Genomic DNA, 26,551 nt, shown 5'->3' with positions numbered 1-26,551 from the left:
GACTATAGGAAGATACAAGAGAGCTTAAATTTATTATTGATGTGATGAATGGCAGCTAAATGCGGAAAAAACGTAAGTTGATGGGGATGAGTGCGAAGAACAAACCTGTAATGTTCGGATACAGTATTACTGGTGTGTTGCTTGACACAATCAAGTCGTTTCAATACCTGGACGTAACGTTGCGAACCACTATGAAATGGAACGAGCATGTGAGAACCATGCTACGGAAGGCGAGTGGTCGACTTCAGTTTATTTGGAGAATTTTAGGAAAGAGGCGATTCACTTGTAAAGAGACAGCATATAGGACGCTAGTGTGAGCTATTCTTGAGTCCTGCTCGAATGTTTGGCACCGGTGCCAGGTCCGGTTGAAGTTAGCCATCGAAACAATTCTGAGGCGGTCAGCTAGGTTTGTCACCAGTGCTCAGGGTTAGCCGAAAAAAAAAAAGCGGTCTAAGGCGCTGCAGTCATGGACTGTGCGGCTGGTCCCGGCGGAGGTTCGAGTCCTCCCTCGGGCATGGATGTGTGTGTTTCTCCTTAGGATGGTTTAGGTTAAGTAGTGTGTAAGCTTAGGGACTGATGACCTTCACACACATTTTAACATTTTGTTACTTGTAGGTTCGAACGACACCGAAGTGTTACGGAGATTCTTCGGGGAACGCTACATTCTTTCGTTGAATACTATTGAGAAAATTTAAAGCACCGGCATTTGAAGCTGACTGCCGAACTATTCTGCTGCCACCAACTTACATTATATGTAAGGACCATGAAGACAAGATACGGGAAATGAAGCCTCATACGGAGTCATATAGACAGTCATTTTCGTCCCTCGCTCTATTTGCGAATGGACAGGAAAGAAAATGACTAGTAGTGGTACAGGGTACCCACCACCACGCATCACAAATTGGTTTGCGGAATATCTACGTAGATGTAGATGATGTAGATGATGTAGATGTAGAAGACGCAAAGGAAATAAAAGTTCACGAGTGGAATTAAAACCGAGGGTGAAAGGGTATCAATAATATGATTAGCTGTTGGGACTATAAAGCTCAGTCAAAGAGAAGAAGAGTTGCAGGAACTGCTGAATGGAATTAACAGTGTAATGAGAACAGAATGTGGACTGAGAGTAAATCGAAGAGAGACGAAAGTGTTGAGAAGTAGCAGAAGTGAGAACAGCGAAAAACTTAACATCAGGATTAGTGGTCACGAAGCGTATGAAGTTAAAGAATTCTGCTACCTAGCCACCAAATGTACCCATGGTGGACGGAGCATGAAGGACGTAAAAAGGAGACTAGCACTGGAAAAAGGGCTTCCTGGTCAAGAGAATTCTACCAGTATCAAACGTGGGCCTCAATTTGAGGAACAAACGTCTGAGAATATACGTTTGGAGCACAGCATTGACGGTAGTGAAGCACAGACTGTGGAAAACCGGAAAATAAGAGAATCGAAGCATTTGAGTGTGAAACTTCGCGGCCTGACGTTCGCCTTTCGCGGCCAAGTGCTCTACCGACTGATATGCCAGACTCACATCCGTCGTTTGGAGAAGTCTGCTAATATCAAACATAAGATGTAATGTGGGGAAGAACGCTTTCCCCATTACCTGTACTACTTCCTCGATTCTTTAGAATGTGCCCATCCGTTCTTTTGATTAGCTTGTGTCAAAGAGATTTTTTTTCCAAAAAGATTTTTTCTTCCCAATTAGATTCTGTCACAGTAAATACATTCAGGCATATAATATTCAGTATTTGTTTCTTTTGAAACCCTTGTATTCTCTTTATGCCTCATCCACTGCACTTGAAATAAATATTTACTGAAGAGACTTACATTTTTATTATCGATGTCAATAAGTTTCTCTCCTGCAGAAGCTTTTTCCTTGCCGTTGCACAGTCTCTCTACTTCCGGCATCGTCTGTTATTTTATTATGTAAATACACTGACGGAAAACAATCGCAACACCAAAAGGAGTTGTGAGAGATGAACCAAAGAACATCTGAAAGATGACCCCTATTCAGATTTCACGCCAGTCGCATGAGAGTTGTGTTAGTAGTGCTAATATGAAGATAAAAGTCAGGTTTGCTTTAAATCCTGGACGTAACAATCTTTGAAACTGGACCCATGGTTGACGTCATATGGATGTTTGGGTCGAGGCGTGAGTCGTGCGCGGATGGCCAAATGGTAAGGCGACCGCTCGCGATAAGCGGGAAATCCGGGTTCGAGACCCGGTCCGGCCAATATTTTCATTGCATGGATGTCCAAAGGAACTTTGCGTCGTAATCAGAAAAACAAAGGAACTGCAATATCATATGGTGAGTTGATATTAATCAAGAATGCTTTTAAGGCAGCAAAGACACCATTATCAACACCTCACTGAGTTCTAACGAGGTCGTATAGTAGGGCTACTAGAACCTGGATGTTATTCATCGATATTGCAGGAAAACGTGTCAGGTATGTAGCCATTGTACACCACCGATGGTAGCGGTAGTCACTGAAATGTACGGTCGCATGAACACCGGGCTCCGAACAGCCGCATGGCATTACTGTGAGGGAAGACAATACTGTTCGGCGTATGGCTCTGGCTCTTCGTACTGCATCTGCAGGGGCAATACGAGCAGCAGTTGGCACCACAGTGCCACAACTAACTCCTACAAATTTGTTACTTCAAGGACAGCTCCGAGCCAGACGTCCTGCAGTGTGCATTCCACTGTCCCCAAACCACCATAATTTGCGACTTCAGTGGTGTAAACCAGAGCTCATTAGAGTGCAGGGCGGAGGTTTGGCGTGTTTTCTGATGTGAACTGGTAGGAGGAGGCCAGTTAAGGGCCTACAACCAACGTCTCTCCTTACTTGAAACACAGGACCTATACTTGGAATTATGGTCTGGGTCGCAGGTTCCAACATTCGTGTTTATCCCACGCACTACGACAGCAAATTTGTACGATGATGTCGTGATTCCACCTGCTGTGTTGCCACTCATACACAGCATTCCAGGGGCTGTTTTCCAAAAGGATGAAGCTCGCCCACATATCGCTGTTGCAATCCAAAATGCTGTACAGTGTGTCGACATGTTGCCTTGGTCTGTTCAATTACCATATCTGCTTCCATTGAGCACATATCGAACATCATCGGAGGTCAACTCCAGAGTCATCCACAAACAGCATTAACCGTCCCTGTACTGACCGACCAAGTGCAACTCCATCCAAAAATCTGATAACTGGCACATTTACAACAAAATCCATGCATATTTGCATGTTTGCATCCAACATTCAGGCCATTATTAATGAACCAGCATTTCACATTTGTGTTGGCTTATCTCGGGTAATACGTTAATCTGTGATTGTGAAATGTTATGGTTCAAATGGCTCTGAGCACTATGGAACATCTGAGGTCATCAGTCCCCTAGAACTTAAAACTACTTAAACCTAACTAACCTAACGACATCACACACATCCATGCCCGAGGCAGCATTTGAACCTGCGACCGTAGAAGTCACGCGGTGAAATGTTATTCACTTAAATATGTTACCTAGAAAAACACATTCCCGAAATTTCATTACACTACATTAATTATTTTTTGTGTTGTCATTTTTTCCGTCAATGTAGTAAACTCTTCTACTACATTCAGCTACTCATTTTCTAATCTAATTTCAGTAGCATCACCGGACGTAATTCAGTTGTATACCATTATCCCTCATTATCTTCTATTTATGTTCATAGTACAGCCTGTACTCAAGATAATATCGACTTAAATCAACTAATATACCAAGCACTTTGCCTCATTTTAGAGAGTTAACCTGCCATCGGCAAATAATCTTTATTTCGTCTTCCTAAACTCAACGACTCAGCAGATTTCTCTATGGTTTTCCCTGTTGGGTTTACAAATTGAATGGCATGGAAGAGACGCTCTTATTCGGTTTTTTCCACTCTTCTAAATTCTTGCATATCTTTCTTGTGCTGAGGTTCTTAGGACATTAGTTTGGTTTTTGTTGTTGTTGTTGTTGTGGGCTTTAGTCCAGAGACTGGATTGATGCAGCTCTCCATGCTACTCTATCCTGTGCAAGCTTCTTCATCGCCCAGTACCTACTGCAAACTACATCCTTCTGAATCTGCTTAGTGTATCCATCTCTTGGTCTCCTTCTACGATTTTTACCATCCATACTGCCCTCGAATACTAAATTGGTGATCCCTTGATGCCTCAGAACGTGTCCTACAAACCGATCCCTTCTTCTAGTCAAGTTGTGTCACAAATTTCTCTTCTCCCCATTTCTGTTCAATACCTCCTCATTAGTTATGTGATCTACCCATCTAATCTTTAGCATTCTTCTGTATCACCACATTTCGAAAGCTTCTATTCTCTTCTTGTCCAAACTATTTACCGTCAATGTTTCACTTCCATACATGGCTACACTCATACAAGTACTTTGAGAAAAGACTTCCTGACACTTAAATCTACACTCGATGTTAACAAATTTCTCTTCTTCAGAAACGCTTTCCTTCCCATTGCCAGTCTACATTTTATATCCTATCTACTGCTATCATCATCAGTTATTTTCCTCCCCAAATAGCAAAACTCATTTACCACTTTAAGGGTCCAATGGTTCAAATGGCTCTGAGCACTAGGGGACTTAACTGCTGTGGTCATCAGTCCCCTAGAACTTAGAACTACTTAAACCTAACTAACCTAAGGACATCACACACATCCATGCCCGAGGCAGGATTCGAACCTGCGACTGTAGCGATCGCGCGGTTCCAGACTGTAGCGCCTAGAGCCGCTCGGCCACCCCGGCTGGCTTTAAGTGTCTCATTTCATAATTTAATTCCCTCAGCATCACCTGATTTAATACAACTACATTCCATCATCCTTGTTTTGCTTTTATTGATGTTCTTTTTATATCCTCCTTTCAAGACATTGTCCATTTCGTTCAACTGCTCTTCCAGGTCCTTTGCTGTTTCTGACAGAATTACAATGTCATCGGAGATTCTGAAACATTTTATTTTTTCTCCATGGATTTTAATTCCTACTCCAAATTTTTCTTTTGTTTCCTTTACTGCTTGCTCATTATACAGATTGAATAACATCGGGGATAGGCTACAAACGTGTCTCACTCCCTTCTCAACCACTGCTTCCCTTTCATGCCCCTCAACTCTTATAACTGCGATCTGTTTTCTGTACAAATTGTAAATAGCCTTTCGCTCCCTGTATTTTACCCCTACCACCTTCAGAATTTGAAAGAGAGTATCCCAGTCAACATTGTCAATATCTTTCTCAAAGCCTACAAATGATAGAAACGTAGATTTATCTTTCATTAATTTATCTTCTAATATAACTCGTAAGGTTAGTATTGCCTCACGTGTTCCAATATTTCTACGGAATCCAAACTGATCTTCCCCGAGGTTGGCTTCTACTAGTTTTTCCATTCGTCTGTAAAGAATTCGTGTTAGTATTTTGCAGCTGTGACTTATTAAACTGTAGTTCGGTGATTTTCACATCTGTCAACACCTGATTTCTTTGGGATTGGAATTATTATATTCTTCTTGAAGTCTGATGTATTTCGCCTGTCGCATACATCTTGCTCACCAGACGGTAGAGTTTTGTCAGGGCTGGCTCTCCGAAGGCTGTCAGTAGTTCTAATGGAATGTTGTCTACTCCCGGGGCCTTGCTTCGAATTACGTTTTTCAGTGCTTTGTCAAACTCTTCACGCAGTATCATATCTCGCATTTCATCTTCATCTACATCCTGTTCCATTTCCATAATATTGTCCTCAAGTACATCGCCCTTGTATAGACCCTCTATATGGTCCTTCCCCCTTTCTGCTTTCCCTTCTTTGCTTAGAACTGGGTTTCCATCTGAGCTCTTGGTATTCATACAAATGGTTCTCTTTTCTCCAAAGGTCTCTTTAATTTTCCTGTAGGCGGTATCTATCTTACCCCTAGTGAGATATGCCATTACATCGTTACATTTGTCTTCTAGCCATCCCTGCTTAGCCATTTTGCACTTCGAGTCGATCTCATTTTTGAGATGTTTGTATTCCTTTTTGCCTGCTTCATTTACTGCATTTTTTATATTTTCTCCTTTCATCAATTAAATTCAATATATCTTCTGTTACCCATGGATTTCTACTACCTCTCGTCTTTTTACCTACTTGATTCTCTGCTGCCTTCACTATTTCATCCCTCAAAGCTACCCATTCCTCTTCTACTGTATTTCTTTCCACCATTCCTGTCAATCGTTTCCTAATGCTCTTCCTCAAACTCTCTACAACCTCTGGTTCTGTCAGTTTATACAGGTCCCATCTCCTTAAATTCCCACCTTGTTGCAGTTTCTTCAGTTTTAAGCTACAGTTTATAACCAACAAATTGTGGTCAGGGTCCCCATCTACCCCTGTAAATGCCTTACAGTTTAATTCCTTGTTTCTAAATCTCTGTCCTACCATTACATAATCTATCTGAAACTTCCAGTATCTCCAGACCTCTCCTCCGTATACAATCTTCTTTCATGAAAAAAAATGGTTCAAATGGCTCTGAGCACTATGGGACTTAACTGCTGTGGTCATCAGTCCCCTAGAACTTAGAATTACTTAAACCTAACTAACCTAAGGACGTCACACACATCCATGCCCGAGGCAGGATTCGAACCTGCGACCGTAGCGGTCGCGCGGTTCCAGACTGAAGCGCCTAGAACCGCTCGACCACTCGGCCGGCGCCTTCTTTCATGATTCTTGAACCAACTGTTAGCTATGATTAAGTTATGCTCTGTGCAAAATTCTACCAGGCGGTTTCCTCTTTCATTTCTTACGCCCATTCCATGTTCACCTATTACGTTTCCTTCTCTTCCTTTTCCTACTACCAAATTCCCATGACTATTAAATTTTCGTCTCCTTTCACTATCTGAATAATTTCTTTTATCTCATCATACATTTCATCAATTTCTTCGTCATCTGCAGAGCTAGTTGGCATATAAACTTGTACTGCTGTAGTAGGCGTGGGCTTCGTGTCTATCTTGGCCACAATAATGCGTTCACTATGCTGTTTGTAGTAGCTTACCCGCAGTCCTATTTTTTTTTTATTCATCATTAAACCTACTCCAGCATTACCCCTATTTGATTTTGTATTCATAACCCTGAATTCACCTGACCAAAAGTCTAACTTTAACCTATCCATATCCCTTTTTAAATTTTCTAACCTACCTTCCAGATTAATGGATCTGACATTTCACGCTCCAATCCGTAGAACGCCAGTTTTCTTTCTCCTGATAACGACGTCCTCTTGAGTAGTCCCCACCCGGAGATCCGAATGGGGGACAATTTTACCCTCGGAATATTTTACCCAAGAGGACGCCTTCATAATTTAACCATACAGTAAAGCTGCATGCCCTCAGGAAAAGTTACGGCTGTAGTTTCCCCTTGCTTTCGGCCTCGGTTTTTGCAAGAGTTTCAAAAATAATCTTTCACGCACTGAAATGACTAGTGAAAGTTCTAAAATTCAACAAATATAGAATACAGAAATAATTTACTCTTAAACACTATAGACACAAATTACACTTGTCTCTCTCCATTAAAATTTCAAAATACGCCTAATTTAATGAAAAGCATACAGGGCGGACCATTGATAGTGACGGGGCCAAGTATCTCACGAAATAAGTATCAAACGAAAAAACTACAAAGAACGAATCTCGTCTAGCTTGAAGGGGAAACCAGATGGCGCTATGGTTTGCCAGCTAGGTGTCGCTGCTATAGGTCAAACGGATATCAACTGCGTTTTTTAAAAATAGGAACCGCAATTTTCATTACATATTCGTGAAGGACATAAAGAAATGTATATGTCTTAGTTGGACACCTTTTTTCATTTTGTGTTCGATGGCACTGTAATAGTCACAAACGTATAAGTACATGGTATCACGTAACAATCCGCCAGTGCGATACGGTATTTGCTTCGTGATACATCACCCTTTTTAAAATGGACCGTTTACCAACTGCGGAAAAGGTCGATATCGTGTTGATCTATGGTTATTGTGATCAAAATGCCCACTGGGCGTGTGCTATTTATGCTGCTCCGTATCCTGGACGACATTATCCAAGTATCCAGACCGTTCGCTGGATAGTTACGTTATTTAAGGAAACAGGACGTGTTCAAAAAAATGGTTCAAATGCCTCTGAGCACCATGGGACTTAACATCTGAGGTCATCAGACCCATAGAACTTAGAACTACTTAAACCTAACTAACCTATGGACACCACACACATCCATGCCCGAGGCAGGATTCGAACCTGCGACCGTAGCGGTCAGACGATTCCAAACTGAAGCGCCTAGAATCGCTAGGTCAATCCGGCCGGCGGAAGTATTCAGCCACATGTGAAATGTCAACCACGACCTGCAACAAATAATGACGCCCAAGTAGGTGTTTTAGCTACTGTCGCGGCTAATCAGCACATCAGTAGCAGACAAATTGCGCGAGAAACGGGAATCTCAAAAAGGTCGTTGTTGAGAATGCTACATCAACATGAATTGCACCGTTACCATATTTCTATGCACCAGGAATTGCATGGCGACGATTTTGAAAGTCGTGTACAGTTCTGCCACTGGGCACAGAAATTACGGGACGAAGACAGGTTAAGCGTCATTCACCAACAGCGGTAACGTAAATCGGCATAATTGGGCAACGGAAAATACACGATGGCTGCGACAAGTGGAACATCAGCGACCTTGGCGGGTTAATGTGTGGTGCGGCATTGTGGGAAGAAGGATAATTGGGCCCCATTTTATCGATAGCGATCTAAATGGTGCAATGTATGCTGATTTCCTACATAATGTTCTACCGATGTTACTACAAGATGTTTCACTGCATGACGGAATGGCGATGTACTTCCAACATGATGGATGTCCGGCACGTGCGGCTGAAACGGTAATGAATAGCATATTTCATGACAGGTGGATTGGTCGTCGAAGCACCATACCATGGCCTGCACGTTCACCGGATCTGACGTCCCCGAATTTCTTTCCGTGGGGGAAGTTGAGGGATATTTTCTATTGTGATCCTCCGACAACGCCTGACAACATGCGTCAGCGCATTGTCAATGCATGTGCGAAATTACAGAAGGTCAACTACTCGCTGTTGAGAGAATTGTCGTTACATGTTTTGCCAAATGCAATGAGGTTGACGGACATCATTTTGAGCATTTATTGCATTAATGTGGTATTTACAGGTAATAACGCTGTAACAGCATGCGTTCTCAGAAATGATAAGTTCACAAAGGTACATGTATCACATTGGAACAACCGAAATAAAATGTTCAAACGTACCTACATTCTGTATTTTAATTTAAAAAACCTACCTGTTACCAACGGTTCGTCGAAAATTGTGGGCCATATGTTTGTGACTATTACGGCGCCATCTATCACAAAGCGAAAAAAGTGGTCCGACTAAAACATACACATTTCTTTATGTACTACACGAATATGTAATAAAAATGGGGGTTCCTATTTAAAAAAAACGCAGTTGATATCCGTTTGACCTATGGCAGCGCCATCTAATGGGCCTACCATAGCGCCTTCTGATTTCCCCCTTCAAGCTAGACATGTTTCGTACTTTGTAGTTTTTTCGTTTGACGCTTATTTCGTGAGATATTTGGCCCGGTCACGATCAATGGACCACCCTGTATTGTTGCTTCACGCCTGAGATTCATAAGATACAATATAAATATTGATTAAATTTCGTTATTAATCAGAAAATTCTTGAAGAATCGACAGTAGTCACAATTTACAGCGCGTCACTATTCACTAATTAGAAAATGGAAATCATCTTTAGTTATGGTTACCTTTTCTCCCACGAGCAAGTCGATGGTGTTGATTACTGGTTCGGCCCTGTAACAAGGATTGTTTCTGAAACAAGGAAGTTCTCATACATTTTCATACTCAAAAGTAATTTGTTGTTATTTGAACTGAATCGCACCACCAACAGTTACGACAAGGACGTAGATAGGAAAATTAACAATTGCGTGACTACAGGTTACGGACTCATGGTCCTAAAACTGTATGTGTTTTTATGTTTCAGTCTCCAGAACCACCAGAAAAATGGAGTGGTATACGAAACGCCACAATTGAACCTAATGTAGCACCTCAAATGGACATATTTTTCGGTAATCAGTATAAAGGAGACGAGGACTGCCTGTACCTAAACGTGTACACACCTAAGGTAAGTTTCCATAATTTTTGTTATTCATTGAAGTTTCTCATGCTCTTCTCTGCAATCATAACTCACAGGATAAACCAGTTTATGTATCATACGACATATCACTCAGTATCGGCTATCATTTCATTTTGACAGATTTAACGAAGTTTGATATACTGAGGTATACTAGACGATCAGTAATTCCTTTCTTTATTTGCATAGGGGAAGGCAGTAACTTTCCACCAGGAAAGTAGTTCTGAAAAGCTTACGCCACAAAATCCGCTGTTCAATAATACAGTGTTGTCGTCGTGATACAGCGTACTATTTTGTAAAGGAGCTGCACAGTTGTTGTAGGCCATATTTCAAATCTCTAGAACAGCATACTACTGTATTTGAACACGTTGGAAGCTGTTGTTTTACTTGCAGTACTTTGCGCAGTGAGTTCAAGGTTGTTCAAATGGAATCATATTAGCACAGAGCGCTAGGCACGTGTCGAAGAAGTATCTACATGTCTTACCTCATACGAATTTTGAGCACTGGCCTTATTTTCGTATGTGTCAAAAACTTACAGCAACGAACTGCTGTTTTCACATCCAGTGTCTAATTCGTGGTATAATCATATAAATTGTCGACAGATGTCATTACGATCGGACAAAGGGAGCAATAACGTCAGGGCACCCATCGAGCGGGGTAGTGTTTGCAGCGTACTCCCATAACCACAATCGCTGTGCACAGAGTCATAGACGGTGCTGCACGTCTCAGAATAGACACCTACTGACTCTCTACTGTGGAGAACACTTACAATATCGAACTGTGACAGATCTATTAAAGAACTGCTTGTTCACCCTCTTCTGGAGTACAGCTGTGAAGTGTGGGATCCGCATCGGATAGGATTGACCGAGGGACAACGAAAAATTTCAGAGAGGGCCGATCGTTTTGTATAGTAGCGAAATAATGAAGACTGTGCCACGGAGATGATACATGGATTTGGGTGATGGGGGGGGGGGGGGGGGAGGGAGCAGAGGGACAGTCATTAAAACAAAGGTGGTTTTTGCTGCGGCAAGACCTTATCCTGAAACTTCAGTTACCAGATTTCTCCTCGCAGTGTGAAAATATTTTATTGTGACCCACTTACACAGGGAGAAACGATCAACATCATAAAGTAAGAGAAATCAGAACTCGGACGGAAATGTATGGGTGTTAGTTTTTCCAGTGCGCTTTTCTAAAGTGGAACGCTAGAGAAACAGCTTAAAGGTGGTACGATGAACCCTCTACGAGAAATTTAACCGTAATTTGCGAAGTAATCATATGGATGTAGATGCAGAAAGAATTTAAAAATGGTTGTGTGACTGATTAAAAAACTTGTTTTCTTTAATTGCCATGACTCTTTCCGTCTTAAGCCCATCATCTTATGTCATCTTTGAAATTTTACAGAAACCTAAATTTCTTATAAAACTTAGTTGTAAATGAACAGTACTCAAGAACAAAGTCTTCTCTGGTACAGAAAGACGTATTATTTTAGATACAAATATAGGAGGCTTTGATGTAACACATATTATTAATATGTACAATAATAGGTAGCATCAGTTCTTTGGTCGTTGCTCATCCGACCAAGTGGAAATGAGTACACCATTAGACTAAGTTAAAACTTCACAAGTTTGAACTGGGTTGGACGAGCAACGACCAAAGAATTTTTATTTTGTGATGAAAATGAAAATGTGTTTCTATGCTAAGTTACAGACCCAATTTACGCCGTAACAGATTTAATTTAGTCCTATCTTGATAATTATTTTATATATGTCCAAACAAAAACGCAAATAAAGATTTTCGTACTCTGATTTTATGGTAACGTGTCACTTGAATATTTATAAGTATATTTGGATTTTTGCCGGTGGGTGGCCAAGTAATTTTGTAAGTGTTTTATACTCTGATACGCACTTTCAGCAACTGTGACCTAAAAATTTAAAGGTAATACTTTCATAGGCCACGACTCTGTGTGACGCCCTTTAAACCTGGCTCTGAGCACAATGGGACTTAACTTCTGAGGTCATCAGTCCCCTAGAACTTAGAACTACTTAAACCTAACTAACCTAAGGACATCACACACATCCACGCCCGAGGCAGGATTCGAACCTGCGGCCGTAGAGGTTGCGCGGTTCCAAACTGTAGCGCCTAGAACCGCTCGGCTACTCCGGCCGGCGCCTTTAAACCTGCATCGAAACGCTTGCCCCACCTAGCGAAATCTAGCCTCCTCCCAGCACACACGGTAACGCTAGCCATTTCTCGTATGGTAGTTCAGCAGTTAAGATGGAAACTTTGCAACTAAGGTTGCTATCATTTATTGATCATTATAATAATATGTGTTACATCAAAGTCTCATACATTTGTATCTAAAATGGTACGTATCTCTGCGCCAAGAAACATATTGTTCTTGAATATTGTTCATTTAGTCTGACTTTCGTAATAAATTAGCGTTTCAGTGAAATTTACAGCGTAACCTCTTATACCTTTGCTTGTAATAGGTCATTAGATGATGGATGAAACCTGAAAAGTGTCGTAACAATAAATGTAGTCGACTATTTCTAAGCAACCCCATTGCGTTTTTGAATTATTTCCAATAACTACTTTGATATCCTCTCGTTTTTAGAACGGAGAATTATAAATACACAATGACACAATCGTGTTCTGCTTCTTAGATGTGTCACATTTGCTTCATTTGAAAAATTTCGTATTTTCTGTCTTTAAGCTTCCGACAGGAGCCAGTGCCAAACTGATTCCAGTCATGGTGTGGATTCATGGAGGTGCATTTATGATGGGCTCTGGAAACACGGATCTTTACGGACCTGAACACTTACTGGAACACGATATTGTGCTGGTGACTCTCAATTACCGTGTGGGTGTACTAGGTGAGGCTCCTGCGGTCAGCTACGTATACGCTATGGCGTTTAGTACGACTGTTGTTCTAGTCATCGACTCTGTGTTCATAACATGATTTTATCACCTGTTTGTCTTGCAGGTTTCTTATCAACTGGAGATGAGGTAATTCCCGGGAACGCTGGTCTCAAAGATCAAGTGATGGCCCTAAAATGGGTCAAGAGTAACATCGCCAACTTTGGTGGAGACCCACAGAACGTCACAATATTTGGCGAAAGCGCTGGCGCGATGTCCTGCCATTTGCTACAAATCTCTCCTGCAGCTAAAGGTTTGTCGCTATAGTTTTCTGCTTTCCTAACAGTCATTTCTTGACTTTTTGGGATCTTGTAAATTTGATTAATACGTACTTCGTCGTGATGTGAAGTGGCGAGAAATCTCAGGTGCTTAGTTACGAGGTAGTGCAGTGGTAAGACACTGGACTGCTTCTCCGCTGGACGGTGGTTCGAATCCGATGGTTCCTTTGACATGGTGCTCCGATTTCCTTCCCCTTCGTTTGTCATTTCGTCTCCGAAGACTACATTGTTCGCGGACTGTTACGCACTAAATATCCTTTTTGTGGTGCATAGGCGTCAATTTCAGCACTCTCCCAGCGATTTATTGCCTGTGAGATAAACTGTAAGACATTTTACACGACTGATTAGTTAAAAAAATCATTTATCGACAGATATAGCTCAATTCTCGCCCACCCTACACCTATAAAATTGTCTTACAAAGATCTCATCTGTCTTTGAGCCAAGAGATAAGTGGAGTAGGCTTAACGCTCCTACAATTAATGATGTAGCCGCAGCAGCACTCTAATTCCCTTAAGAGAAACTGGGTCTGACCACTGGATATGAAAACGTGCATCGCTGAAGGTCAAGGTACTACATCGAAGTGGTACCTAACTTCCAGAGACATCTCCACCAAGACAAAACACTATAACAGAGCTACACGTCACAAGAAAATCAGAACACGTCAAGTTTCCACAGAAAGAAAGTTTATTCGCTTTTACCAGTTGCGTCTCTTCAGACAAAACCAGCTCCAGTTAATAGCTCCAGTATTTAATACAGGTACTGCGGACCCATCACATTCGCACTCTCCTAGCTGCAACACCGAACGGTGTGGCACAGAGTTAGCATATTGGACGCATATTTTGGAGGACAACCGTTTAGATCACCAACAGATCACCATCATATTTAGGGTTTCCATCACTTCGCTAAGTCGTTTAAGGCAAATGTCGGGATGATTTCTTTGAAAGTTCACAGCGGAATTCCTTTCTTGTGTTCCTTCTCTGATGTTGTTGTCGATGGCACGTCACACACTAATATTTCTTCATTCGTTCCTAAGCCACAACACTCGGCAGCAAAAATTAAACATTAAAAAATGGTTCAAATGGCTCTGAGCACTATGGGACTCAACTGCTGTGGTCATAAGTCCCCTAGGACTTAGAACTACTTAAACCTAACTAACCTAAGGACAGCACACAACACCCAGCCATCACGAGGCAGAGAAAATCCCTGACCCCGCCGGGAATCGAACCCGGGAACCCGGGCGTGGGAAGCGAGAACGCTACCGCACGACCACGAGATGCGGGCAATTAAACATTAAAATCAGCTCAAAGCTACATGGAAACATTCCGTAACGAAATAAAATGATCTTTCTCACTTACAGTATACCACTAACATATGACTTCAGAACATGTAAAAGCTCCAGTTATGACCCACATCAAAGACGGCCCACGGCGACCTCCCCACATCAAGGAGTATAGTCCGATCAACGCTCAGATCTCAAGAGCTCCAAGTACCTCGTAAACTGTTTTTCACCCAACAAATAATGAGCTGCTGACTCTTAATTCAAACGCTGTCTTCTTGAGTTGTTACCCATTTCTCCAGCAAACAGCGCTTGTCTTGTTTATACGGTCTCCCAGCAGGAGTGATTATTTCCCACTTAATGTTACTGGGAGAATATCTGTCATCGGCGGAAGGTTTGTAATCATTAATTGAGCTTACCTCAACACCAATAACCTTCCCAGTAGTCCGTCATGGTGAAGAAATCACATTGGTGATGACAGCAATAATATAGTCATCGAAAAATAAGGAAACTACTTGCTGATGAACCTCTGAAGGAAGTTTACTAATGGGCAGTGAACAGTAATGTTACATTTAACATAAATAAAAGATTGTCATGGATATTAGCTTGCAGAGAGAAAGTGATACGTCTATAAACTGGATAACAAATTGCCTAGGAATGAATATTGGTTGTCAGTTGAAGTTATGTGAACATGCAAAGATACTTGCAAAAAGAATTTCATCAGTATGGTCTTAAGTCTTGACTGTCTCGTCATCAGTGTGTGAAAGCCAGTGTCTTTTAAGTGCGTAATACTCGTGCGCCCACTTAGTGCTTACCTGCATAACTTCACCATGGAGAAAAAACGCCAAAAATTGTAGACACTTTTCAAAATACAAAAAGAGTATAAAATAAGACAAAAACCAATTGCGTTCATCATAAAGATGTGCTTAAAAGGTTTAGGTTTACCAATCCGTAACGCACATCAAAAATAGCTCATGGACCAAAATCTAAACTGAAATTACCAAAAAAGAATAAAACCCAAAAGAGCTGTCTAGCAAAGAATTAAATTGTACAATAAATTGCTATGTGAAATTACACAGATAACCACAATAATTATATTGGAATATGGGAGTTTGGAATTGCCTGTTGAGCAATTTATTATGTAAAGAAAGCGTTATTTAGGCAAAGTAGGATAGCCGTTAAAGGACATCATGCCATACATCGGCAGTACAGTATCAGTTTTTTCTCCGGAAATCTTACGCCGAAGCTCTGCAGTGGGTAATATTAACATCTAAACCTCTTTCTGATTTCACAATCTTACTCCTTGAAGAAGAATGGTGATTAAGTTTTTCAGGCAGGCAAGTAGGAAGTTGCGGTACACGAAATGAAAGCTAAACATGACCGTTACGATCCTGTCGCCAGCGGACAGTTTGCGTGTAGCGTGCCCAGTGAATGGTTTTGAGAAACTGGTGAACAGTGTCGCATTGGCTTTTTACTTTCTGAACTATCTTCTAGACCTGGGAGTATGTTAACGCCTGCATACAAGATTTATGGTTTTTGGGTTGAAGTGATGGCACTTTGGGGAAAGTACAAGAACTGAGACGTTATTTTACTAGGCTGCAAGTGCTATATATTCCAATATAACTCGTCTCCGTCCGAACAGTCCTTGGAAAGCCTAATGGTACCGACCGACCGACATGTCATCCTTAGCCGATAAACCTAGGCGTCGCTGGATCCGGATATGAATCTCCATGTGGTCAGCAAACCGCTCTCCCGACCGGAGTCACTGATTTTCAGCCAAGTAGCGCCTCAATTAGCTTCACAAGGCCTGAGTGTACCCTGCTTGCCAACAACGCTCGGGAAAACCGGACGGTCACCCATTCAAGTGTTTGCGAAGCCCGACAGTGCTTCACTTCGGTTTCTTGACAGGAACCGGTGTTATCACTGCGGCAATGCCGTTAGCATATATTATAATCGTCGTTAATCCCAACGCTTTGTAGAAATTGAGCTAGACACTGTAACTTCAGTTTGTTTCTCAGTATAATATGTTAAGCACATTGTAATGAGCAAAACCAAAACAGGCAATATTGTCAGTCGAGATAATATACGTTGTTGTTGTTCTTCTTGGTTTAGGGTGCAAGACACCTGCGTTCGTAAGCGCTCGTGTCATAACTTAAAACGGTCATTTAACGGATGGAGTTGAAGTCGATAATACTCAGAGCCTAATCGACTGGAATGGAGGGACAGATAAAAACAATCACTTCCCCCTTGAGGAGGAAATTTGATAGGGTTAATAATTAAATTTCGTTCGCCATATTACTACAACGAATAAAAAGTAAACCACGATCTACAGTTCGTGCTGTATCTACTAAAATATCTGATTGTTCAGCTGACAAACATACGTTGGAACGTAAACGACTGTAAAATAGTCATTGAGTCAGAAAATGTCATACTGTTGATAGCTGGTTGCAGTAAATACAGAGTGGTGCGAGGCCTCCACTTAAAAATGACGGTGACCGAAACGACAACGCCCAGTACGCAGCAGAGCTGAAATATCTCCTCCCTACGACAGGAACGAGAGGAAGACGTGAAGTCGTCCAAGCTGTTTGGAAGTTCTTAACTTCCCGCAGTTTATTCCCATATAGATAAAATCTATGTCTAAGCCGGAGGGACACAGTGTTCCTCTTTGATGGAACAGAACAGCTAAAAGGCCTAGGTAATCCATTCCGTTGTCGCCATCATCAACGAGCGAGTGGAGGCATTCGTGAATTCGTTGTACTCTACCATCTAGTCAGCAAGATGCATGAGACAGCCGAAATACCCTCAGAATTCAAGAAACACATAATAATTCCTATCGCAAAGAAAGCAGGTGCCGAAAGATGTGAAAATTACCGAACTATCAGTTTAATAGGCCACGGCTGCAATATACTAACACGAATTTATTTACAGACGAATGGAAAAACTGGTAGAAGCAGACCTCAGGGAAGATTGAATTTCGTAGAAAGGTTGGAACACGTGAGGCATACTCACCCTACGACGTATCTTAGAAAATAGATTAAGGAAATGCAAACCTAAGTTTCTAGCATTTGTAGACTCAGAGAAAGATTTTGACAATGTTGATTGGAATTCTTTCAAATTCTGAAGGTGGCAGGGGTAAAATACAGGGAGCGAAAGGCTATTTACAATTTGTACAGAAACAAGATGGCAGTTATAAGAGTCGAGGGGCATGTAAGGGAAGCAGTGGTTGGGAAGGGAGTGAGACAGGTTTGTAGCCTATCCCCGATGTTATTCAATCTGTATATTGAGTAAACAGTAAAGGAAACAAAAGAAAAGTTCGGAGTAGGAATTAAAATTCATGGAGAAGAAGTAAAAACTTTGAGGTTCGCCGATGACATTGTAATTCTGTCAGAGACAGCAAAGGACTTGGAAGAGCAACTGAACGGAATGGAAAGTGTCTTGAAAGCTGGATATAAGATGAACACCAACAAAAGCAAAACGAGGATAGTGGAATGTAGTCGAATTAAATCGGGTGAAGCTGCGGGAATTAGATTAGGAAATGAGAAGCTTCAAGTAGTAAATGAGTTTTGCTATTTGGGAAGCAGAATAATTTATGATGGTCGAAGTAGAGAGGATATAACATGTAGACTGGCAATGGCAAGGAAAGTGTTTCTAAGGAAGAGAAATTTGTAATATCGAGTATAGTTTTAATGGGCAGGAATTCGTTGCTGAAAGTATTTGTATGGAGTGTTGCCATGTATGGAAGTGAAACGTGGACGGTTAATAGTTTAGACAAGAAGAGAATAGAAGCTTTCGAAATGTGGTGCTACATAAGAATGCGGAAGATTAGATGGGTAGATCATATTACTAATGAGGAGGTATTTAATAGAGTTGGAGAGAAGAGAAATTTGTGGCACAACTCGACTAGAAAAAGGGATCGGTTGGTAGGGCATATTATGAAGCATCAAGGGATCACCAGTTTAGTATTGGAGGGCACCGTGGAGGTTAAAAATCGTAGAGGGAGACCAAGAGATGAATGCACTAAACAGATTCAGAAGGATGTAGGTTGTGGTTGATATTGGGAGATGAAGAACCTTGCACAGGATAGAGTAGTATGGAGAGCTGCATCTAACCAGTCTCTGGACTGAAGACCAAAACAACACAAGGAGTTGTATGAGTATAGTGTACAGAGACTCTGGAGAGCACTGAGGGAATCGGAACAGTTGACGAGCCTGTGTCTCGGATGTACTGGATGGCCTAATAGTAAGCGGAGAGATCTGTAGCAAAATTCGAGCACTGATCTAGAAACCGGTGTCAAAAATTTTCGTTGCCAATGAGAAAGGCGCATCCGGCAGCACAGTCGGTCTTAGAGTCATCATTTAAGGTGAAGGTGTGGCATCCAAGTTGCGTGCAAAGTTCTAGAAACTTACAGCGATAGGTTGATTCTGAAGTAGAGTACTTGGGAAGCAAACTATGTCCAAGATGAACGCAGACCTATACCCAAGGCCAAGACTGTGAAAGGCTCTCACCCATTGCCAATGTGGAAGCTGATGTAAGGTTAAGTTTCCGAAGCTGTATACGAAAGCAAACTCCGGGAGGCAACAAAGATGTTCCGCTTACACCGTACTGATGGTCAACTGAGTCCCAAAAATGGATGCGTAAAATGAATGGTTGGACATAGAGGACAGACGGCAAGCGTCGGAGAACACCACGATGGCACGCTTAGGAGAACACCACGTGGTATGACAGCGTTAGTTTGGCAGCATCTGCTTAGAGACCCATAACTGAGCTAGTGTAGAAAGTACCAGTGGCCAAACGTGTGCTTCGATGGTGGACTGTGTTGAGAAGGGGTAAAATAGATCGTCGTGCAGATGGGAAAACGAGACACCCATTGTACATTTTTGATTGGAAATGGAATTGGTATGTGTGAAGGAGGATTTTTCGATCTGCTCCCCTTGAAGAACCGTTTACAACAGGATATTTACATATCGGTTACAGCGTGCTGCCAGATACGATATGTGAGACTACCAACGGAGTTCCTTGTTGAGCGAGAGCGCCAAGAATTTCGTGGTTTTGACAAACGACAAAGCAACAGGATCGAGACGTAAGGACGGTGGAAGAAACTCCTTACACCACTTGAAGTTCAGACAGACAGACTTTTCAGTGGAAATGTGGAAGCCGTTTCCGATTATGCACGAGTAAAGACGGTCGAGACGTCGCTCAAGTAAACAGGTCTGTTAACAGCTGCAGTAGATCGTAAAGTCATCGGCCAAAAGGGAGCGTGATGTGCCAGACGGGAGTCGGTCCTTGATCGGGTTAACTGCTACGGAAAATGAGACTACGCTCATCACTTAGCCCTGAGGCAGCCTCTTCTCCTGAATAAAAGTATTCGACAATGCCAAACTCTCACGAACTTTGCAAAACTGTTCTTTTATAAATTCTCCAATTCTTTTCTCAATCTTGAAATAATTTACCATACCAGTGTATAACTCAGGGTTGTTATGCAGATGTTCACCTGAAGATATGGCTTTTAGTGCCACGAAACCGGTGGTGATTCAGTGATACAGGACTAAATATAGCGTTTTATTAATACTCAAGATAGATATCTAGCTCTGATTGCCCTACCTACAAGGTCATATACATCTTCCATCCAGCTGCTACCCAATTTTCCTCAACAGCAGTGTCAGCAACGTGATGGAAAGCATGACCGACAGACATACCAAAACGTCCGCATACGGACGTTTTGGTGTGTCTGTCGGTCGTGCACGTATAGCCAATGCCGGCACGGTAGCTGAGCGTGTTCAGTCACAGAACCGATTGTCATCTGTAGAAAAAAAAAAAAAAAAAAAAAAAAAAAGAACTGAGTAAAGGAATCATCGATCGACTTCAACAGATGTCATATGACGTTTGCCCAGACCAAACGAATCGACCAATGCCGAACAAAATTATATATAAAAAGAAATGGCAAGCCAATCGGTCACGATAAGCAAGAAATCACTGTTCGAGGCCCGGTCCAGCACAAATTTTCACCGTCGTCATTCAGTTCCACAGCTGATGGTTGTCATTATTCGCAATTGCGAATACATTAAATGTCGAATGATTGGTGGTGTTTTGGGGATATACTAATGGTGAATGAGAACGAGAAACATTTGGATAAAAGGTCAAAAACTTTTTTAAAGACCACTCTATAGAATAGCAATATGTTAGTGACAGTTGACATATTTTTCGTTAGTAAGGCCAGTATGTTATGCTAAACCTAGAGCGTAAAAGAGGAACATAATATGCATATATTAGGGCAACGAAACAGATCTGCCGGCAGTGTCAACTGAAGAAACCTTAAAACTTTTTAAAAAATTAAGAAATGTTTCAAAAAAATTCTTCGCTTTGGTAGTTAAAAGAATCCAATACTTCAGTGAATTTTGATAGTAACTAAGAGTATATAAAAAGAAAATTTCTAAAAATTTTAAGACATATTCGAAACCAAGACGTGGGAAACCTAAGACAATAAGAAGGGAGCATAGAAGGTGGGGAGGTGGGGTAGGAGGTGAGGGAGAAGAAAATGGAATGGCCCAGGAGGAACAAAGGGGATTAGGTAAAGAAAATCCAGAGTATTATGTCAACTAAATTAGGCAGTCTAAGTTTCCCAAAACGCTACCGTGTCTCAACTCCGTTTGTCCATTCCGGGATTGGTGTGGAAAACGCCTAATGGATCTCATATTTTGACCTCCTCTGGGTTGCTTAAAGGATGGCCCTTGTTTTCTCGATATAAAACCCTGAAGTAACTAGTGAAATCGGCGACGAATGCCTCTGCTCACGAAAGTGGGTACCCAAGGGATATTCTGAGTTAGAAACCCTAAGATGTTCATTAAACCTGGTGCTAAAGCTCCTGCCTGCTTATCCGATGTTGCATCTGGGGCAAACTTTGCAGGTGATGCAATACAGCTCAGTTTGTTATATTTGGAACAAGTGGCATGTTCTCTATGACTATACTTTGTACAAACAGTACTGGGAATGAAGAAAGCCGATTCAGTGTTTTTACACCCCAACTGTCTGCCGACTTTCCTTCTTTCTGAGGATACCCGTATTAATACAATTAACGAACTGTCATAGCCATTTTGTAGGTGTTTTTTTTTCTTTTCAGTCGTAATTCCTCTGACTGGTTTGTTGCGGTCCACCGAGAATTTCTGTCCTGTGAAAACCTCTTCATCTCAGAATAGCACTTGCAACCTATTTGCTGGACGTATTCCAGTACCTGTCTTCCTCTACAGTTTTGCGCTCTACAGCTCCCTCTAGTACCACATAGACTTCCTTGAAGTCTTAACAGATGTCCTATCATCTTGTCCCTTATTCTTCTCAGTGTCTTCGACATATTCCTTTCCTCTCCAATTCTGCACAGAACCTCTTCATTCCTTACCATATCAGTCCAGCTTTCAATATTCGACTGTAATACCGCATATAGAATTTCGAACATCTCGCACAATTTTACATTGTCGAACGCTTTTTCCAGATGCTATGAACGTGCTTCGATTTTTCTTTATTCTTGTTTCCATTATCAACCATAACATTAGAATTGATCCTCTGGGGCCTTTACCTTTCCAAATTCCAAACTGATTGTTATCCAACACATCCTTAATTTTATTTTCCACTCTTTGGATGATAATTTACCGAAAGTGAGATAGTATGTGGCCAGATTCACACCAACGTGGATAGCCGTTTTGTTGCCACTTACCCCAATGTTTTTAGAAATTCTGATGGAAGGTTATCTATCCCATTTGCTTTATTTGATGTTACGTTATCCAAAGCTCTCTTCAATACTGGATACCCCGTCTCTTCTAGATCGACTTCTGTTTCTTCTTACATCACAACAGACAGACCTTCCCCCTGATAGAGACATTCAATGTACTCTTTCCACCTATCCGCTCTCTCCTCTGCATTTAACAGTGAAATTCCAAATGCACTCTTCATTTCTTAATGTTTGTGGCCATGTGGCTGTCTTAATGTTACCACGCTTGCTTTTAATCTCACGGAAGGTTGTCTTGACTATCCTACATGCTGAGACAGTCCTTCCAACGATCATTACTTTTTCGATTTCTTCACTTTTCTTATGCAGCCATTTCATCTTAGCTTCCCCTCATTTTCTATTTATTTCATTCTTGAGCTACTTGAATTTTTGTATTCCTGAATTTTCCTAAACATTTTTGTGCTTCCTCCTTCTATCGATCTGTTAAAATATTTCTTCTATTAGCCAGGGTTTCTCAGCAGTTATTTTCTTGTACTTATGGTTTCTTTCCAGCGTCTGTGACGGCTGTTTTTAGAGACGTCCATCCACCTTCAACAGTACTGTCTACTGAGCTATTGCTTATTGTTGTATCTATAGCCTTAGAGAAGTTCAGGCGTATCTCGCTATTCCTTAGTACTTCCATATTACACTTCTCTGCATATTGATTCTTTCGGTCTAATCTCTTAAACTTCAACTAACTCTTCACCGCCATTAAATTTTGATCTGATTCAATACTTATTCCTGCGTAAGCTTTACAATCCAGTATCTTATTTCTGAATTTCTGCTGAACCATGATGTAATCAAACTGAAATCTTCCCCAGCCTTTTACAAGTATGCCTCTTGTGACTCTTGAACAGAGTATTCACTGTTAACTGAAATTTATTACAGAACTCAGTCTTTCTCCTCTCTCATTACTTGTCCCAAGCCCATATTCTCCTATAACCTTTTCTCTTGCTCCTTCTCCTACAACCGCGTTCCAGTCCCCCACGAGTATTACATTTTCATCTCCGTTTATGTACCGTATTACTCTTTCAATAACTTCATATACTCTCTCTCTCTCTTCATCTTCAGCTTGCGACCAAGGCATGTATAATGAACTATCGTTGTCGGTGTTGGTTTGCTGTCGATTTTGATAAGGACAACCGTATCACCGAACTGTTCCCCGAAACACACTCTCTGCCCTACTTCCTCTTCATAACGAATCCTACGCTTCTATAAAATTTTCTGCTGCTGGTTATATTACCCTATACTCATCTGACCAGAAATCCTTGCCTCCTTTCCATTTCATTTCATTGACCCCTACTACCTTTAGATTGAGCCTTTGCACTTCCCTTTTCAGATTTTCTAGCTTCCCTACCATGTTCTAGCTTCTTACATTCCACTCCCCGACTCATAGAACGTCATCAATTCGTTGATTATTCAGTCTTTTTCTCATGGTCACCTCCCCCTTGACAGTCCCCTCTCCGGAATCTGTCAATGGAGAGATCATCATGACACTTTTTCAATTACAAGCCATATGCCCTGTAGATACACGTTATATGTCTTTAATGCAGTTTTTCCATTGCCTTCTGTAACCTCATGCCGTTGATTCTTCTGCCATTAGAGGCAGTAGCACCCGTGATCTAGGGGTGCGGTTTTTAGTTGGTAATCAATACGTCCTCGGCCCCGGGGTTCGAAAACCGCCACTGCTTAAATGTTGATTAATAATCAGCTTTATCGGCCGACGACTTCCGGCATAAGAAGTCCCCCCCTATTCTGCCAACGGCCTTGTGAAAGATGGCGAAGAAGCAGACAGAGGTTCAGGGCACTCTCTTGGCCTTAGGGTGAGAAATGCCTCTAAAGGCCGACATGAGTTAGTAGACGAAAGACGAATTACTCACGTAGAATAGTCTGTCGCTCGAGTATCGAGTATATGCCTGAGAGGATGAATCAGTCTAGACGGCGTGCAAACAGTTCACAAAAAAAAAAAAAAAAAAAAAAAAAAATCCTGATGCGAGAAGATAGGTGTGGAATCTGAAAGAAACGTGGGTTTATCAGAGTTAAGAGAAATGAGAGTAAGAGTAAGCTGTTTGAGAATATATGCCAGCAGAGAGACTCTCGGGCAGGTTCTCAGAGAGCCACAAACGGGCTGGAGGTCACTGAAGTCGCCGAGTTGAGAAAAGGTTGAGGGATCCGAGCGGTAGGCTGCAGCATGTGTGCCTTGGCGAGATCAGATGACGGTATGTAGATCTTACAAAGAGAAAAAGTATAAATGGGAAGAGAAACACGGATAGCAACAACATGCAGCTGGGTGTTCGATCAAATGGCCTAAAATGAGACTCATAACTTTTACGGTGAGCTGGAGTTCTTTCCTCGGAAAGAAGGCCGAAACATTTTGGAGTGGAGTGTAAGAAATCAAAGCTGTGTCGAGGGCGAGACCTCCTTGGGCCTATCAACCAACTCCACGGTGAAGAATCGGTTGATGATTCGCTGGACAGAGAGGTGTCGTGTGGTGCCACTGCTGTAGAGGATCCCCGACTTGGAGAATGAGGAGAACGTTTGTCTTTGTTCGACTCCTTAGTACTTTCGCGTTTGCCAGATGTAGACGTGGAGGGTTGCTGACTTGATGAGCTAAAAGTCGTCTCAGGTGTATTTATATTTAACTTTCCGTTCCTCTGTGTATCTTCATCTTTTCAGAGATGATTCCGGTATCTGGGCTGTTCAGAACAGAATTCAAATCAAACACCTTTCAGCCGGCTAAATTTCCAAACGGTTACATTATTGGACTATCAGTTTCGGGGATGTTTTGCCCTATCGTCAGGCCCCCTCACCAACGAGTGGGAAGATTCCAACCTCCGTTCCAGTCAAAAAAGGATCCAGCATTCACAGACGGGTATCTGTAGATTTTTGATACAGACATCACTTCAAACATCATCTAGTACCTACAGCTACCAGTCTTCGAACGCTGGCCCCTATTTTGACTGGAACTGAAGTTGAAATCTTCCTACACGTTAGTCAGGGGGGGCTGAAGATGACGTAATATATCGCCAAAACTAGTAGCTCAATGAAACAAAAATTTGGAAATTTAGATATTTGGAAGGTGTTTGGTTTGACATACCGTTCCATTCTTCTGGCTGCGTCACATGTGACTTCACTGGAGTGGGCGAAGATTTTTTGGTGTTTTGAGACAGAGGTGAGGACGAACCTTAGCACTTGCCGTTTTCGCAACCATAGCACTGAACTGGAGGTCGCAGGTGTGTGTGGTCATATCCTTCAGAGGTCATCACTTAGTAACGACGATACTGTAATTGCCAAGCCGGAAGTGGTGTGCAACGCTTTCAGCGACACTTTGCGAGCAATTTTTCGTTCTCCCAGATCTCCTGAACGGCCCGCTAATCGAGGTATAGATGACATTCACGGGGTGAATCGACATGGATACCAGCGCAATTGATGCAGTGCGGGGAAGGAGGTGGGCAGTCTCCCTCACGAGCATCCTTGCCACAAGTTACGAATTTGGCTGCATTTTTACGTGACATGTAATTATGGTTATAACGCTGACATTAGTAGCAACGGATTGGGTTCGGTATGTAGGGTCTAACGTTGATGACTTCATAGCCAGTCTTGATCTTCGGTGGGAGCCCCCCTCGATCAGACTTAAAGAAGGCTGGGAGTAGCCACGAATTCTGCATCAACCTTGTTCATAACCCTCTGGAAGTGGTTACGCACTGTAACGCTGAATACTCCCTCAGTCATTAAGCAACCGACTGTATATAATACCACGAACACTTAATCCGTGGTGTAGCGTAGCTTTAAGCAGCTTTTGGGCTTGAAAAGCACTGTTTATCTCTAAAAGCAATGTTCCATGGCGAAGCGAGCGCAGGAACTTAGTGGGCCTGCAGTTGTGTCCACAGGTTTCTAAATGACGTAAGGGTTCACTGCAGGAAAGCTCTGACCTTCTGTGTATGTCACCACGTGGTAGTGGGTACAAGTGGAACAATCGTCAAGTGACTGGCTATATCCCATTTCGGTTTGTTAGACAAAGGTTCCGTAGATGGAGTTGATGTACTCATTGCCGGTGAACATCCAGTGATTTGCAGCATCTCTTCCTTCTAGGAGCTCCCATAGAGGTCATACCTTGCGAACTCCAGACAGT

General features: G+C 42.0%; 1 protein-coding gene across 1 annotated transcript in view; it reads left to right on the top strand.

Moving 5' to 3' along the window:
* The window catches only part of LOC126236513 (juvenile hormone esterase-like), an 82,489-nt gene that overhangs the window by 11,812 nt on the left and 44,126 nt on the right, over positions 1 to 26,551 (top strand). The window contains exons 2-4 of the mRNA XM_049945878.1: positions 10,044 to 10,184; positions 12,907 to 13,066; positions 13,177 to 13,362. Coding sequence (XP_049801835.1) covers positions 10,044 to 10,184; positions 12,907 to 13,066; positions 13,177 to 13,362 — 487 coding nt within the window. The remainder of the gene's footprint in view (positions 1 to 10,043; positions 10,185 to 12,906; positions 13,067 to 13,176; positions 13,363 to 26,551) is intronic.

The sequence above is a fragment of the Schistocerca nitens genome, chromosome 2 (assembly GCF_023898315.1).
Source record: "Schistocerca nitens isolate TAMUIC-IGC-003100 chromosome 2, iqSchNite1.1, whole genome shotgun sequence".
NCBI classification, from domain to species: domain Eukaryota; kingdom Metazoa; phylum Arthropoda; class Insecta; order Orthoptera; family Acrididae; genus Schistocerca; species Schistocerca nitens.
The sequence above is the reverse complement of the archived record's forward strand: the minus strand, read 5'-3'. Positions and strand labels throughout refer to the sequence as shown.